Genomic DNA, 13,493 nt, shown 5'->3' with positions numbered 1-13,493 from the left:
AAGAATTTTCATGTATTAATATATTGTTGATAATCTCCGAGATATTGGGCAGTTCCCACCCAACTGGACCCCTTTCGCAGTTAGTATAAGTGCGGGATCGTGAGTAAAACTGCGATTTTGCATCGAATTGTTTCGATGTCTTCTGCGCACTTATTCATCACTTTGTAATGCATAAGTGCGCAGAAGACACCGACACGATTCGATGCAAAATCGCAGTTTTATTCACAATCCCGCACTTATACTAACTGCGAAAGGGGTCCAGTGGGGTGGGAAATGCGCAATATGACAGCTCAAAAATTAGTTGTCTCAAAAATAGTGTTTTTACGAGAACGGTTCTCCTAAGGCTTTCATTCTTAATGTAATATTTTTATACAGGGCCTACTAAACCACATATGCAAAGTAGGTCCTATGTATTTTTCGTTCAATTAATGCACTTTTATTAGTGGAAAACGTTTGGCAGATTATATGTGTAAAACATGGTAAATTTATAAACATCGTCAACTACATAAACAGATTTTTCATATTTTGTGTAGTGAACAAATAAACCCTTACAAGATTGCGTAATAAATGTTAATGTGTTAGTGTTCCCTCAAAAAAGTTTGAACATATTTCATCCAATATTCTTTGAGATATAGAGTATTGAAATTTTGTTTAATTCACCATCAAGTTTTACTAAAAGTTTCAGAAATCTTATTCAATCTCGCTCAAAATTTTACCAATGGAGCTTCAAAATATGGTTTATGATTGGTGAAAATTTCAGCGTTTTTTATTGGCGTTAAAAAAAGTTATGAACACTCGAATGACAAATTATTTTGACGAAAAAATTGCTGTACGGACAATTGTTTCATACACTGTATATTGCCACCAAGATTTTTGAGAGTTTCAAACAAACATTGTTTTGAACATGTTATCATGTATATGTATAATCATTCCCAAAATAGTATGCGTTGACAACTCTGTAGGAATAGTTTTCTCGGCCTTATATACCGCATTTAGTTCACTACTGGACTGCGAACTGCGACTTTATAAGTGCGAAAACGTAAATAAAAGTGCGCGATTGCATCAAATCAGTAACAAATTTTGAAAACGACGTATAATCAATGGTGTAGCATTGATTATACGTCGTTTTCAAAATTTGTTACTGAAATCAGGTTGATGTCTTCAGCGAATTATGTCTTCAATCTATGGAGAACAAGTGCTCTGAAGACACCGAGTTGATTTGATTAAATCGCGCACTTTTATTGGCGTTTTCGCACTCGTGAAAACTAGTGCGATAGTCCAGTGGTGAACTAAATGCGCTATAAAAGGTTAAAATAATTTCTGGAGCTCGATTTGAATAGGTCGTATGTACATTTGTCGATATAAAATTCGATCAGTTTATTTTAGTTATTGTAGCAATAGAGAAGATATTTTGGAGACTTTTAATGATGGAACGGATAGCCTGTTTTGTGATGATTCTACTGTGTGTATCAACTTTGTTCAATTTCAACGGTTTATGCTATAATAAGCGAATCCAACTGATCGAATTTTTAATCGACAAAAGCACATACGACCTTTTCAAATCGAGCTCCAGATTTGTTTTCAATCTATAGTGTCTACACGGAACCGCCAAACTACCCAAAATTGAGTTCTTTTGACGCAATCCCACAGTTCGGCCCAATAAGCCAAATTTGAGTAAATCGATTAAACTCACACTAGGTAAATTGCCTTCACCTCCAGCAAAAACATTTACTTAAGAGTAGGTAAATTCAACCCAAGACCCCCCCCTCATTCAACCCAAATTTGAGTAAACCTGCATTTACCCAAAATTGGCTTATTGGGCTCAAGGACCCCCGTTGGGTAGATGCATCTCTGTTTGTTTTTGACAACATCGGTGAGGAAAAGAGGGAAAACAACCTAATTTTGGGTAACTAGTTTATTCGATATACTCCAGGCCCCCGACACGGCCTATATCAATGCATTGGAATCATGGTAGACAGGATGTCCTGGGCGCTAATAAATAGCGCCCACTGTCAAATGCGAAAACATCAACAGATTTTTGTTTAACGTTTATTTTGGTTCGTTGATCAGTTTTTGGAATCATTTTTTCCACCTGTTATGATCACAAAACACTTCAAACTCGCTTTAATAATAATGTACGGTAAGAGGAGCATGCGATTAGTTGAATAAAGCAACCCAACAAACACGCATTGTGAATGTGATTTCGTGTGTGGCTCACAACATCAAACAAAAGCCGCGTTTGTTGATTACACGCTCGTCTCAATTTGCACGAATATGAGTATAAGGCGGTTAGATGTTGGCTACGATATATTTCATTGATGCCAGGGGCCTGATATACTCAGCTTTGAGTAAAATCGACCCAAAAATTAGGTAGTTTGATTTCTCCGTGTATAGGGTGAACTTGTCAGTTCGCCATATTTCTCGCGTTACATTTGAAAAGGGCCTATCCCTAAAATGTAAACAAATCGATTTTGATACCTTTCCATAGCATCCCCCAACAGTAACATACTGTGCAAACATCACCCGCCTAACCGTTAATCTTATCAGAATAAACCCCACCTTCAAAACGGCCGATCATTGCTTTTTTCCCCAATCATTCATAAGCCCGTGCTCCAAATGGGCCAGTAACGGTAAAATTTTGTTTACATTTGTTGGTCCTCTCGTTTAAAGGGCCGACAACCGAAAATTTTCGGAGCGGCTCTCGGCCCGAGCGCCGAGAGCGAGAATTCTCTCTCTCAAAAACGGCCAAGCCTCGATACGATGTCAACAACGGACTCACTCGGGGGACCAACCCACGCTAAGAAAATTTTAGAAAGACTCACAATAAGGCGAACACCGGGTGAAACTTTTCAAATTAGCTTAACATGTTTATCTATAATTTTTCTTACTTTTTTGATAACTTTTAATTCAAAATTGATTATTGAAGCATAGATACATCTATTCTTGTGTCATTAAAACGAAAAGCTTGTTGAAAAATCCTTAAACTGTGAAATACGAATAGGAAATGTGATGGAAAATGTTTGCATCGATTTTTCTCAATGTTTACCTTCTGGGGATAGGCCCTTTTCAAATGTAACGCGAGATTTGCGAATTGCTCTGGAAATTCAAAGAAACAAAACACCTGTTGTGTTGTCCAAATATTGTCATTGTTTACACCAAAAGTGCATTCCCATTGGATCTTTTTTTTTGTTTTATTCCAACTGGATTCTTGTTTGCATGCTTCAAATTTTTACACGCATTGTGAGAGTTACACAAAGTCGTTCAAATCTTACGGCACACATGGCATGGGTGTGCCAGACTTTCACACAGATTTCACCAGCTCGTGTGTGCATTTTTATGCAATATTTTTGTAAGGCATCTGGTTTGGTTTACAATTCGCTTTGGTACACTCAAATTAATTGACTGATAGATTATATGTGCGCTAATCACATAGATTGCCGGCGAGAGAGAGAATTGCCCGTTTATGTGCAAGTAATAAAATCTATAAGTAAGATAAATGATTTTTATTACCACTGAAATACATTTCAAGTGTAGCAGCATAACACACAATCTTGCGCACATAAAATTTAAAAGTTAGAATGACCATAAGAAAACACAATGGCGCGTGAATGTTTTGCTCGAAAACGTGTTGTTAATTTAATAATCGGAAAATTGAAAGTTTTCAGAGGTAATTATAACATATTACGTTCATTAAATTGTTAAGTGATTAAAACAGTGGTTAATTTATTTTTCAGAATTGGAATCCATCGCTTCAGAACCACAATGAAAGAAGAACTGAGGTATTTTCGAACATCCATCTGAAGTTAAGACTGGAACGGATTGCTTGGCCGGATTATAGTATGTGAGTTTATTCCTGGTGATCGCCAACGCAAGTTTCGTTATGCCAACACAACCATCCGGCCACCGAGACGGCCCCACAGTGGATCACGAGGCGATTATCCCAACCGCTGAAGGAACTAGCGGAGCGCACGACGAGGCACTTTATGCTCTTCCCCAATAATAGCTTTAGCATTGATTTGTTTAACAAATAAAACCAGCGCGATCACTGATTATTCAAATTTAGCATTTATTTCTATTTTAAAATCAATCCCACGTGTAAATAGCTTTATTATTCTTTCCAATGTAAACTATGCGCTGAACGATTAAAAACCAAAAGTGACGCACTTAAATTCTATCATGATTGAATCGACAAAAATTTGATAGCGTTGCACATATTTCTCAAGTGCAAAAGCAATTGGTCACAATCTAAGTGCAGAACTTTTGAATTTAATGTGTTATTTATTCTGAGTGTACCTATCAGAAAATATTTATATTTCACATGTGAGCCCCGTGAGCCCAAGCAGTTTCAAATACCATACTCATTTGTGTGTGCCATATGGTTATGGGTTAAAATGTGCAACTTTGGTTCTCCGTGAGTGCATTTCCATTTTGTCGTCTTTGTCGTGACTGTTCAAAAGATAATAAAAATATTTACCTCTATTAGAGCTGACGAATCGTAATCTCGCATCCTCGTCTTTCGTGCCTCATCGTTGGAGCATGGCGTTTTCTAATCAGTAGAGCAGCCATAGGTAACTCGTTATCTCCAGAACGCTTGTGTCGCTCGAACAGCCAGAGAGCATTTTGTGAAAACAACGCAGAGCTGGAACCGCTGGGACGGTTCCATTACGAATATCATCCCGTCATCTCCAAGCGCTTATTGGCCAATTAGGTGTTTGAACAGTGTGTGCATTATCTTCGCGCCTTCGAGGGAACAACAGCTAATAGAGTGTGCAAAAGATAAACCGAATCTCGCAGGTCGAAATACGAGCAGCAGAATGTCAGAAAGTTAGTCGTGATTGTTGTAGCGGGTGCGATTGTTTCATTTGATATCGAATATTGTTTTCTCTTTTCACGATCCACGCACGAAAGGCATCAAAAACGAAGAGGACATGAAAATGGAGCCCTCCAGTCCACCGGAAAGGGATCGCAGCATGCATTCGCGATGTTCGAGCACGGGCAGTGCCCATAGTCCGACCTCTTCGGCTCACAACTCAGGTAGGTTTAGGCCGAGTCTCCACATCCTGCTGGGATGTGGATAGTTCTACACTGAGAAGGTTATTTGAGTAAGCTCATTTTGAATTTGCCTCGCAGAGGACGAAGAGGATTCCGGTGATAACAAGAGTGGAAGTACAATGAGTTACAAAGAACGTCGCCGTGAAGCTCACACGCAGGCGGAACAGAAGCGGCGTGACGCCATCAAAAGAGGATACGAAGCGCTACAGGAATTGGTTCCGAGTTGCCAGCAACCCGATGCCTCCGGATACAAACTAAGCAAAGCGTCCGTTCTGCAAAAATCCATCGACTACATAGGATTCCTCCACCAACATAAAAAGAAGCAGGAAGCGGACAGGACCACCCTCCGCAAGGAGGCTTTAGCTCTCCAAATAATACAGAAAAATTATGAGTCGATGCTACAGCAACAGCAGCAAGAACCCGGTAAGACTGAAGAGCGCCTCAGTGATGAGGTAAAGTTCCAGGTGTTCCGGACCATTATGGACGAGATGTTCGAGTCGTTCGACCAGCTGCCAATGGACTCTTTTGCTGAGCTGACGTCCAGCGTGATCCCGTGGCTGGAGGAGCACTGCAAGCCGCACCTGATGCGGGACGTGGTCCAACGTACCCTCAACGGAATCACCTCCCAGATGGTGGCGCAGCCAAGCAGCCACCACCAGGATCAAGGGCAGCAGGACATCAAGCGAGAATGAACAAGTATAACGAAGTAAGCCTGTCTATAATTGTGTGTGGCAGAGTTACATATAGAAAATTTAGGATATTTCAATAAAGTAAATATTACAGAATGTGTGCTTTGGTTTTGTTTTGCGATGAAAGGAAAAAGGGAGTCCTATTTGGTATGGCTGCTGTGGCAGTTTGTAAGGGTTAAGCCAGCTGGCATTGGTGATCTCTTCGGGAAACCTTAATAAATCGAACCTTAAATTGGCCTCGTCACATAGGGTCACATAGAGTGAAGGTGACTCAGATGTCAATGTTACTCATTCGCCATTGCAATCTGCTCGAAAACAAAAGTTTGGTTAAATAGGGTATCGGGATGCTTCGTTGGCATAGCCCCCTCGTTCGGCCTATCTCAATGTAAACCAAAAACTCAAACAAACACGCATAACTGGATATCGGAAAAGCTATGCGCCAAACAACTGTAACATTTCGTTTCAATTTTAGCACTTTGGAGCATTAAAATTGAATGAAAATGTCACATTGTTTAACTTTTGTAGACACCATGATTCTTCGGCTTAGTGGGTAGTCTATACACATGATCATAAATGGCATGATTCTGGAACATTTCGAATTGACTTTTCAATAACTGAACATTTGATGCGACGGTTAAAGACGCTATTTTGAACTTGTGTATTTGTTTTCAACGAATAATAACTATTTTACAAATTGAATGTGGGCCGAATATTGAGGACATTTTTTTCACTATGTACCCAAATCTTGGCCCATCAGTAAAGTGACGTCAAAAACAACGATAAAAAGGCGTCAACAACATTTTTTGCATAAGAACCAGAAAGAACGAACAGGAAGAAAGATTTTGTGTTCGGTGACTGTAAAAATATAACACAATAATAGGGTTGCGTTGTTTTCGTTACTTAATTAAGAAAGAACTTTAGTTAAAATGATTTATTTATATTTTTTTGAAAATTTGGCTCCAAAAATGTAATTTAAACGTAAGATTGGTGAACAAACAGAGATAATACTTCAGCAGAAATATTGCAAAAATAAGATAATAAGTGGTTCTAGTGCATGGAAAGCAATAGGCCAACGTTGTATCCACTAATAGGCCAATATTTGTACCATAGACCAACGTTGCATACCATCGCATCGAATCTTTTCAGCTTAATTAAGTAAATTCTTGAATATTTACGTAAGTTAACTTCCAATTGGAGAAACATGCATTGCCTAGAGTGTATAATAGGGTCAACATATTATTTCTAGTGATATTAATTCATGAGTTATGGTCAAAATTGCCAAGGCGGCTTGCAAATTAGGCCAAGGAATGGTACACATACCCTATTACACCTGAACAACAAACACGGACAAAGTATGTAGCGCACTCTTCATGGCCTCTTTTCTCAACTCCTACTTCCCTAAAGATGACTGAATTCATGGCAGTAGAGACCATATCGGGTCATCACTCAGTTTATTTGATATGCCCAATAAGACATACATTCTCTAGCGTGACTTCAGGTTTAGCATATATGTTAAGCCCTGCGTCGAATCCGTTCTCCTTCAAATACTGTATCCGGCCCCAGTCGAGCATTCGTTTGCACTTCTTACCAACCTCTTCGCGTTCAGTTCTCGTCATGGCGTACTTGATGCCGCCCCCTTCACCATCTTCTTCGGCGTTCCGTCTTTCCCGACTGGTGCCGGTGCCGCAAACCGCCCAACTGACCATTTTCACCACCAAGTCGAATTCCTTCCTACTAATTCCCTTCCGCAATAGAAACTTCTTCCCCGCATACGTTTTCCAGTCGCACCGATGGTGGCAACAAAGGGCAAACACAAACCCCTCGGACCGCAACACATCTCCTCCAGACCCGTCCTTATTGGCGCGAATCAGACATCGCAACGCAAGGTCCGTGGCCCCGCCACAAAGGTGCTTCCCCACGCCAACGACCTTCCGACTGTCTTTAAGCACCTCCAGCTTCCTCAGCACCAAATCTCCGATATCCGCCCGCACCCGCTGAATCAGTTCCCGATCTTCAATCTTGTTATCCTTCTTGTGCCGATGGGAGGCCTTATCCACCAGGAACACTTTAACGTTCTTCAGTTTGGATTGTTGCAGCGCCGTGGCCAACCAGAAAGCGACCTGGCCTTTGCCTGCTCCAAACTCCACAAAAGCTACGTCATCCTGGAAGAAACTCTCCCGCTCCAAAATGCCCAACAGCGAGGCGGATTGGACCAGATGCTTCAGTGTTTGTGGCCCGTAGGACTCGTTTCGCAGTTCCTCTTTGAACGCTTCATGCTCCAGCATCATCTCTTCTATCATCCCGATTTGGGTCTCCTCAAAAATGCCCTCAACCTTCCGCACCAGAGATTTCAACTGATCCACTGGAACGTCCGACAGCTTCAGGCCTGCTTCATCGTTCGCCATCTCGCTTCCTTCCCCATCCGAGCTGGCGTTAATTCCCACCTCGATGTACGACGGCCGATCCTTCGGTTTCGCATTGCAAATCTTCAGGTGCTTCTCGAGCTTGGCCGCCGAAATCGAGTGCTTCGGATCCAGAGGGCACGGGATCCGTCCTCCCGATTGATCCTCACCACTGTTGGCAGTGTCGGTCACGGCGTGAACCTCGTGTTCGCCACAGTACTGCTTACCTCGGCCGACCGTCATCTTGCAGTAGCGCTTCTTCCGTTGAACAAAGTGCCGACACCGTACCGGTACGCCGCCGTCATCGCTTTTGTCCTCCATGGTAGCGGACGATTTGGCACGCTTCTCAACGGGTTCGTCCGCGGAATCCATAGCAAAAAGTATAGGTACGCGACGAGTGAGACCGCAGCTGCTTGCACCGCATCGAAAGAAACTATCGCGATCGCGAATCAAAACAAATCGCATCAATGAATCTTATTAGATCGATACACTTTTCTTATAAGAATATTGAAAAAAATGGCACTTCGAAAACATGTCGTCTGCAGACGACGACAGCTCCAACTACCAGGGTCGGCTGACCTCAGCTGAGCAAATCAATATTGACAGCGTCGCACTATGGGAACGTTTGAAATTTTGCTGGTCAAAAAATTTTTTCTCAGTTGGGTCACAGACAAACAGACGTCTCACTTCCCATCGTTTCCCTTTTGAACGGGCTATTCAAATATTCTATGGTTTGCAAATCTCTCACTCATGGCGCTCGCATTGTTTTTGCTCCTGTTTGACGTTTGCTCACTGCCGCCATCTATTCAGCGGGTTTGCGAAACATATCGTAATTAGCATTGGGCGAATAAACTTTTGTGACGATGATTTTTTTAATCGCACTTTGTTCCAAGTAATACGTCTGTTTGTCTGTGGTTGGGTTCTTTAAAGGATTAAATAAATTCACATTATATTACTCAATACAATACAATACTCAGAAAAAATAGCTCTATCTTTTAGGCTAAGTAGCAACATTTTATTCACTAAACGACCCAGTTGCCTCAAACTTCCTGCACGTAAAGATTTGCTTTTTTTTATTTATTTGATTTTCTTTATTAAATTCATTAAAATCACAATACAGCAATAGCTGACAGCAACACATCGCTAACGGTGGACGCGCTGTTTTGATAAATAACCCATGTTTACACCGGTGGTATCTAAACGGGAATGGAAAATAAGGACGCGACATGGGATTAGCGATGGGTTTCCACATTTGGGGACCCACTCAAATCTTGCACTGAGTTGCTATTCCGATGGTTTGTGTGGCGTCACTCTCTTTATTTATATTTTGCGGTGAAGTGAGCTGAGTAGTGGTATGGAAAATGAACATCAGTGGATCACTAAAGCATGAGATGAATATTGATGCACTTTGTCTTACGTGACTATAGATGTTTTCCAGAACCCTATCACAAACAAACAGACGCAACACTAATAATTCCCACGTACACCGATTCAACGGTTTATTTAAAAATTTAATAGTTGGCCAACTGTCCATCTGTGGCGCTCGCAGCGTTTTTGTTCAAGTTTTACATCCGCTCACTATTGTCACCTAGTTTATGATTGGCCACTCTATTGGCCAAACTCAGTCCTTTTAGATTGAGTGAATATGTTTCCGCGACTATGATTTTGAATAGCAAAGGTATCACTTGAAACAAATTGCTATTAAAATCATCGTCATGTAAACATAATCCCCAATGCCAAACACGCTATTTCACAAAAGCTCAGTAGGTGCCGGTAGTGAGCGAACGTCAAACAGGAGCAAAAATTATGTGAGCGCCGTCTGCGAACAATTTGCATACTACAGAATATTTGGTTTAAATAGTCTTTAAAAAATAAAACGATGAGAAATGACTAGAGGGAGACTGGAGAAGTATGCTTGTCTGTGACGAAATATTAGAAGTGTTGCATGTGTTTGTCTGTGACCCTTTATGCCTTTGTGATTTTATGCAAGATTCATCAAAAGCCATAAGGACATATTTTATTTGTTTCAGTTTGTACTACGTTCGATAAAAAGTAAGGACCTCGGTAAGGTCCACTTTTAGCAACGCACGGTGGAAAATCAATATGTTTTCCAAGTCCCTAAACCCAAAATAGAAACCACTGGTGGGAAGGTGGGGTGCTATCCTAAAATAGCACCCGACAAGGAGTGGTATAATAGGGATAGCGATGAGGTCTCCCGTGGCGATGCTCTTACGAGAATGTGGCCTCATACTTATAATTTTGTGGGTGATGAAGCGGCGTCATGTTCAAATGATGACTGACTGCATGCTTGACGGAGGTGTGACGATGAGCAAGCCTGACTGAGCTGTAATGATGTTCCCGTTAACACCGAGGAACAGTAGTTTCCAGATAAATGGGTGAGACCGTTTCAAACTATGTACGTTTCCCTTAAGGACAGACTTGTAAGAATCCCAAAATTGCCACCACAATGGCCGACTTTGGCACCTACTCACGATTTCGAGGGCACAAATCTCATCGTAAATAAAACCGGCGCACCAGATCTTCTTATTTTAAGCATATTACAAGTGAGCAAGGACAGAATAATAAAATGCACAGTTGTTTGAAGCTTGCTTCTTGAGATTTGTGCATCTGAAGTTCTGATGCACTGTTCAAACGAGATTTCTAGACGTTTGTCCTTAAGGGGGCATTTATAAACTTCGAAAACTAATTTTTGGTATACGGAAATTATCTTTAGTGTATCAGTTGCTGCAGAATGCAGCGAAGGTGCATTCGGAAAACATCGCATCGTTGTTGAAGTTTCATTTTGACGGATAGCGGTGCGATAACTGCAAAATGGTTGCACTTAACGGACTTGCAGTTAAAAAGCATTGCAGTTAAAGCGTTTGCACCGAGCGAACGTCTACTGTAGAGCCCTCTTTGCTGCTGATGAATTCCAACAGACCACTTCACGGCAAAATTCTGTCTCTTTCGCTCTTTCAGAGAGTTTGAAAACAACAGGACCAGTACCTGTCAAATTTGACAGATCCTGTTGTTTTTTAATTTCCTGTAGGCGAGAAAGAGAGCGATTTCTTGATGACGTCACCGTGCATTGGAAGGGAGGGTACCTACACTGACAAACAGACGTAACACCTTGAATATCATTAACAGCTGAGACGAGACTCGCGAAGAGGAAAAAAAGCAACGTCAAGTGCAGCCCAACTGAGCTGTCAGTTGTAGCCCGTTTGATTACGTTACCTAAAACGAGGAAAGTATTGCTATCCGAGATAAAATCTGAAGCCAAAATTCACTCCAAGCAGCATTTTCTTCTCCTGTACTGTCAAAAATAAATTGAAAACAAAATATTAAAATGATTACTTTGCTTGGCGATTGTTGGCGATGCAAAATTTCACCTCAACATGATTTTGTGCGTGAATGGGGTTCAGTCACACTCCATGTGAGGTGATGCGGTCACGTACGTGTTTGAACCACCAGCCCAAAACATAATGTCAACACAGATAGGAAGGAGAAAAAAATAACAAAGTGGAGAAAAAGAAGACCGTCTCCGCGAGTCTCGTCTCAGATTAACAGAAGGCGCTAGTGTGAAACGTCAAACACAAAGAAAAACGATGAGCGTGCCTCTGGTTGTGAAAGCCACTACAGTCAACTTTCGTTCGTTGCACTAAGCTCTTAGCCCAGTTAGCGAAAGACTTTCACTAAAGTGCCCCCAGGGGGGTGACGAAGGGCCAGAATCATCTACCCAGCATTCAATTCAACATGGCGTTCAATGTTTTGTTTTGATTGCTTAATTCATGGAAAAAATGCGCTGGAAACATCGACGCTGCTTCGCTGCTACATATAATATCGTGCAAAGTGATAAAGAAAGAGAAACAATCATCAAAAACAACGATTTCGTTTAAAATGTGTAATTTCTGAAATAAGCACTAGCAACACACGAGACACACACCCGAAAACCAGGAGCAAGTTAGGGTAAACCGACCAGAAAGTGGGTATCAAAACGCGCCGTACCAAAAATGATGATGGGTGCAGCGGCGATGTATTATCGTCGCACCACCAAATCGAAGTCGTCGCTAGAAGCACATGCGAAGTTGCAGCTGCGAAGTAAATTTGAATCTATTTTTTTCTGATGCGCATCATTAAGCTAATTAAGAGCAACAATATTTATGCACTAATCCAAATTGAGTTGCGACATTTCTAAGTAGGTTAAAAATCAATTTTCGCACGTTCGGTCACTTCGTATTTCGACCAAAAGCATAATACCGAGTTTGACAGCCGTGTCACCCCACTGAGTGCCCCACACAATGCACAGTAGTTCGACACATTTCCCATGGGAAAACTGTCAAAAAGAAACGCAAACCTCGACGGAACGGACGCTATGAGCCTCTGCACAAATCTGGCCTACTGCTCACTCCCACAGAAAACTTGAAAACAGCTCGCACAGTATTGTCGGGCCGCCACCAAACCGGACTTCGCACAATCAAGTCGCGACGCGACCCAACTCGCGACGTTTTTGAATCATGTCAAAAGTAGTGCGCATCCTTCCCGTTGTTGTCAGCAACACAGCGCACTAGATGCGAAACAGTTGCGACACTTGTGGGTCAAGAAAATGGCAATTTTTGATTGAATGTCTGTCTTGATTCCAACCGGATAGACAATAAAAGCACAGATAACAGATGTTTATTCTAGTACAAATTTTTCGCAGAATCCTGTGTAAATGTTCAAAACGATATACGTTGGCTCACTATCGCCATCTACTCAACTTATTGCGACATTACATCGAACTTGAATGCAAGAATAGTTCAAAGTTCCAGTTTCATTCAAGATCGAATACAATCTTGAGTGTAAAATTGCGTAGTGCATGCAATCTTGAAAGCGATCACTGACTATCGATCACTGCGCCATCTCTAAATGATTGCCACATGAGTCTCAGCTGCTCGTTACATACAGTAGACGTTCGGTCGGTGCAAACGGTTTAACTGCAATGCTTTTTAACTGCAAGTCCGGTAAGTGCAACAAATTTGCAGTTATCGCACCGCCAAACGTCAAAATGGTGCGCCATGTTAGCCCTAATGAACAGTCGAATGAATTTTTCGTTCATTTTACGTCAATTGACGGCTTGTTGACACTGTCAGGCGTTGCAGTTATCGAATTTTCGTTCGCTAAGTGAAACGTAAACATGTTGCAGTTATCGAACGTCTACTGTACAAAATGGCAGTTGAGCAGTTTTACACACATTGCCAATATAAGCATAAACGTCTGTTATCTGTGGTAAAAGTCAAGTGTGACTTATTTACTGTGCACGCTGTTTTAAAATGTTCTGTGGAAGTGAGTAGGACAGGGCAAATTCACAGAG

General features: G+C 41.5%; 3 protein-coding genes across 4 annotated transcripts in view; 2 read left to right on the top strand and 1 right to left on the bottom strand.

Annotated features, from left to right (window-relative positions):
- LOC109405351 (solute carrier family 53 member 1-like) overlaps nucleotides 1-13,493 on the top strand; it is a 553,430-nt gene that overhangs the window by 283,191 nt on the left and 256,746 nt on the right. The window lies entirely within an intron of this gene.
- Nucleotides 4,290-5,837, top strand: LOC109397825 (max-like protein X). 2 transcript variants are annotated; one of them, XM_062843135.1, is made up of 4 exons: nucleotides 4,290-4,411; nucleotides 4,484-4,824; nucleotides 4,909-5,034; nucleotides 5,131-5,837. In XM_062843135.1, exons 2-4 carry the CDS (start codon nucleotides 4,815-4,817, stop codon nucleotides 5,742-5,744), a joined length of 750 nt encoding a protein of 249 aa, XP_062699119.1. In that variant the 5' UTR covers nucleotides 4,290-4,411; nucleotides 4,484-4,814; the 3' UTR covers nucleotides 5,745-5,837. The 2 variants fall into 2 exon arrangements, with proteins under 2 accessions (XP_062699119.1, XP_019525700.2); XM_019670155.3 differs by lacking the exon at nucleotides 4,290-4,411 and having other exon boundaries at nucleotides 4,431-4,824.
- LOC115255634 (tRNA:m(4)X modification enzyme TRM13 homolog) lies at nucleotides 7,157-8,610 on the bottom strand. The gene has a single exon (XM_029853727.2). It carries the CDS (start codon nucleotides 8,606-8,608, stop codon nucleotides 7,193-7,195), a length of 1,416 nt encoding a protein of 471 aa, XP_029709587.2. The 5' UTR covers nucleotides 8,609-8,610; the 3' UTR covers nucleotides 7,157-7,192.

The sequence above is a fragment of the Aedes albopictus genome, chromosome 1, assembly GCF_035046485.1.
Source record: "Aedes albopictus strain Foshan chromosome 1, AalbF5, whole genome shotgun sequence".
NCBI lineage: Eukaryota > Metazoa > Arthropoda > Insecta > Diptera > Culicidae > Aedes > Aedes albopictus.
The sequence above is the reverse complement of the archived record's forward strand: the minus strand, read 5'-3'. Positions and strand labels throughout refer to the sequence as shown.

Coding starts and splice junctions, on each gene's coding strand:
- LOC115255634 (XM_029853727.2), bottom strand. CDS start 8,608: ATGCGATTTGTTTTGATTCGCGATCGCGATAGTTTCTTTCGATGCGGT.
- LOC109397825 (XM_062843135.1), top strand. Junction 5,035..5,130: donor CTCTTCGGCTCACAACTCAG/GTAGGTTTAGGC, acceptor TTTGCCTCGCAG/AGGACGAAGAGGATTCCGGT.